This window comes from Crocodylus porosus, unplaced genomic scaffold, assembly GCF_001723895.1.
Source record: "Crocodylus porosus isolate Cpor-Errol unplaced genomic scaffold, CroPor_comp1, whole genome shotgun sequence".
Lineage (NCBI taxonomy): Eukaryota > Metazoa > Chordata > Crocodylia > Crocodylidae > Crocodylus > Crocodylus porosus.
Genome location: NW_017728949.1, coordinates 42411836 through 42415347, shown reverse-complemented (window position 1 = coordinate 42415347; position 3512 = coordinate 42411836). Strand labels below are relative to the sequence as shown.

The window sequence follows — 3512 nt, the reverse complement described above, 5'->3', positions numbered from 1 at the left end:
TTAAGCAAATTACCAACATGTGGTTTAAATATTTGTTAAATATTTAATATCAGAGACCAGTGACCTGTTAACTTTCCTTCAAATGTAATCATCATCAGTTGAGCCATCTTATTGAAAGATGAGGTATAGTTTTTGTAACTGTTCCTTCTGTTCTTTTACCTAGGCAAAGAAGGTTAGAGTTTTGCGAGTAGAAAGAACTTTGACTCTCTCGCAGGTACATATACCAGGAAATGTTTTATTTTAAGGATTAAATATCACTACACCAGTAACTACTTATCTAATATGAAAAGTACATTTTTAAATGTGCACTGGTGTGAGAAGAACTGAAAAATGCTGCAAAGTCCACTATCTTTTCAATTTATTTGTGTCTTTCTTTTGTAGCACGTCCTTAATTTTTGAAACTCCTAACTGTAATTTTATTGCATAGCACTCATCCCAATTTTTAACATATAAAACTGTAGATCATGAAGCAAAGACTAAAATACCTCTTTACGATATCAGTCCTTAGTTGACTATTTCAATGTTAAATCTCATTATAAAAGAACAGTAAGATACTGGAGTCATTGATCAATTTAATATTAAACAAAGCATGTTCTATTAGACATACTGTGGTATGAATGGTAACACCAACAAGACACATATACACACTTTGAAACTCACCTCATCTGAAGAGAAGATTAAAGTGTGTGAACGCCCTGACAGATTTGGTTCTGTCACTAACCCTGATAGATCACAACTGGGCCTGCTATGGTATGAATCATCTATGACAATTCTACTCTGCAAACAAGTGGAAATAATAAATAATGTTTTATTAACTTACCCCCTTGGATAGCAGAACACAAGGAGACATTTTAGCACCCTTGATACTTTGTAAAAAAATTATAAAAATATGCTGTGTCAAAAATCTAACTTGTTTTTACTGAACTTGAAAATGCTCAAATATGACAATAGCACTGAAGTCACAGCTGTAGTAATACTACCTTTATGCAGATAGCCATACATTAACACTTAAGTGAAAAATAAGCCAAGTCGGTATTTGGAAAGGATATTTCAAAGGAACAGTGAGACCCAGCAGGAAGGGGTACAGATTTAGTTAGGAAAATTATTCTTTCTGAATTGTACTAACCTGAAATCACAACTTAAGAATGTGCAACTCTGCTTATAGTATGCCTCCACCCCTCCCACTCATGTACATAAAAACAAAGTCCTGACCACTGTGGTCATTAATGTCCCCATAGCACTAAAGTAACTCAAATAGTGGAGGGAAATTTCTATTTTGGTAGTTATTCTCGTCTTAAACTGGTGTGCGCATTGCTTTGTACTATTACACAGTTTCCTCATTTAACTAATGAGGTGCCTGTATTTCCACGAGCAGTGTATATAAATCTATACTATCAGCAAGAAGGAGAGATAGCGAGGAAGCTGACACCCCCTTTCCCCCCAAACCTCAGGCAAGATAGGTATACACTGTAGAAAGCGCTGTGCTGAACTGAACAACTTATATTATAGAATGTAAGGTAAATAATTTCCCAAGAGCACTCACAATGCATTTACTCTACACACATTTTTCTAATTGCCTCCAAAGAAGTAAGTTTAAGTAGACATAAGTACTTCCAGTGAATGATTATTACTAGTTTCTAGTAGCAATGACTGACTACTCAATATTCCTTTACTCTAAATTGTAAGGTAATAACATAAGCAATGTAAAATATTTACTAAATATTTAGCAGCAACAAGACATAACATACATAGTGTTACTGCAGTTTATCAGGAAAGTACTTTCATTTGTGTGTCTTCAAAAGTAGCTAAGATGCTAATTTCAAATTTAGCCACAGGCACTAAATGTGTGGCCTCAGACAAACAACTTGGACCTCAGGACACATACAATCATTCCATGCCTACTAGTAGAAGCCACAAGCATACAAGCTTTAATTCAAATTTCTCCCAGGGAAAACTTGCTTGTTCCAGGAGATCTTCCAGGTCTCAACCCAGAAGAGCTCCCTTGTGAGAGTTTCTTTCACAAGAACAAACGCTTGTTATGGTCCCCTCCTGGTCTGGTCCAGAAAGGGAGAGGCAGGGACTGCCCAGTTGAAGGCTTTGCTGCTCTCCTCTGCTCCTGGATGAGTCTAGGAGGGGAGGGGAAAAGCAGGGCAATGCCCCCTGGCCTCGGGGGGATTTCCCCTGCTGTTCCCTCTGCTCCAGGAGGAAACTTGCTTGACCAAGTCACTCCCTTTTCTGACTTCTGCCACTGATCACCATCACGTTATTTATTGAATTAAAACTCCAAATATTTATTGTCAAAGCTTCTCATCAACTAACTACCTTATAAGAATGCTATACAATAGCCATGTAGTTATGATTTATGCACCTTAACATAAGGTTCCAGAATAAACTGATTTTTAAAAACTTGGTTCTTTCCCTTGTGGCATCACAGGATTGAATCAAGTTTGCTTGGGTATCCTGTGTTTTTATACCTCACCATGTTTGGATTTTTAACTTTTTTTCTTAAGTTTTACCTTAACTCTAAATATCCTGGAAGCATAATGCCTGTTTGGCAATAATTAATTAAAACTGATACGTACTTTCAACTTTAATGCCATTTTTGGTAACATACTTTTCATCTCACTTGGGTTTCCCTGCTGTCTCCTTTGGGGGTTACTTTTAAAATCTGTCTGTATTCCCAGGATGGTGTTAATCTTCCTATCATCTCAGATCTCTAGTTTTTCAACGTATTTTAGACTTCATGAAACCCTTCCAGATGCATTAAATGTAACCTGGATGCTCTTAGTCCATGTATCCTTTCAGCCACTCCTTTTTAACTAAGGCAATTGACAAAACACTTAGAACCTGGACAAACTTAAAATTTGGGATTTTTTTTCTTCAAGCCAGCAAATCAACTGCACCTTCCTCATGCTTCTTGTAATCGGAATGATTCACTAGCAGGATTAAAAAAAGACAGCCAAGGAAAAGCCACACATTAGTCACACTAGTAAAGAGAATGGTGGGATGCATTAGAATGAAAACACATCCAGTAATGTCAGTCTCTCTACCAGTTGTAGCTGTTTTTTTAAATTTGAGTATAAAACACAACTTTCTGTTCAGGTGCAGCCATGCTTATTGTTCTCTTAAGAATTAGTGGAGTAGCATAAACTATTGTGGAAGATGCTTTGTAATTAATTCATGAATTCTTAAAAAAGGCCTGTGAGGTAAACTGCCTTTGCTCAAAAAAAATCAGCAACTTGTCTTGAGCGAAAGCGTTATGTAACACACAACAGCCTAATCATGTCTAGTTCCCAAACTGAAAAAGCACATATTTTGAATTCAGTTTGTTAAGCCGTCTCAAATTATGATGTGTGTAATACAAAATTACTAAAATGTTATTAATTATATATTCCAGTACAGGAACTTTCACAAGACCCAACAGAATGAAGGTCACTTTGTGCTGGATTCAGCACAAATACATACTAGCAGTAAACATTTCTGCTTTAATCATGGAGACAAATGGTTTTTTT

The 3512-nt window shown here is 36.3% G+C and overlaps 2 protein-coding genes across 3 annotated transcripts in view; one reads left to right on the top strand and one right to left on the bottom strand.

Moving 5' to 3' along the window:
* LOC109322658 (neurabin-1-like) overlaps nucleotides 1-3512 on the bottom strand; it is an 87272-nt gene that overhangs the window by 10089 nt on the left and 73671 nt on the right. The window contains exon 17 of one of the 2 annotated variants that reach the window (XM_019553737.1): nucleotides 661-777. The exons of the other annotated variant lie outside the window; for it this stretch is intronic. Coding sequence (XP_019409282.1) covers nucleotides 661-777 — 117 coding nt within the window. The remainder of the gene's footprint in view (nucleotides 1-660; nucleotides 778-3512) is intronic. 2 annotated transcript variants of the gene reach the window in all.
* Nucleotides 1-3512, top strand: part of PDK1 (pyruvate dehydrogenase kinase 1) — a 47006-nt gene that overhangs the window by 37958 nt on the left and 5536 nt on the right. The window lies entirely within an intron of this gene.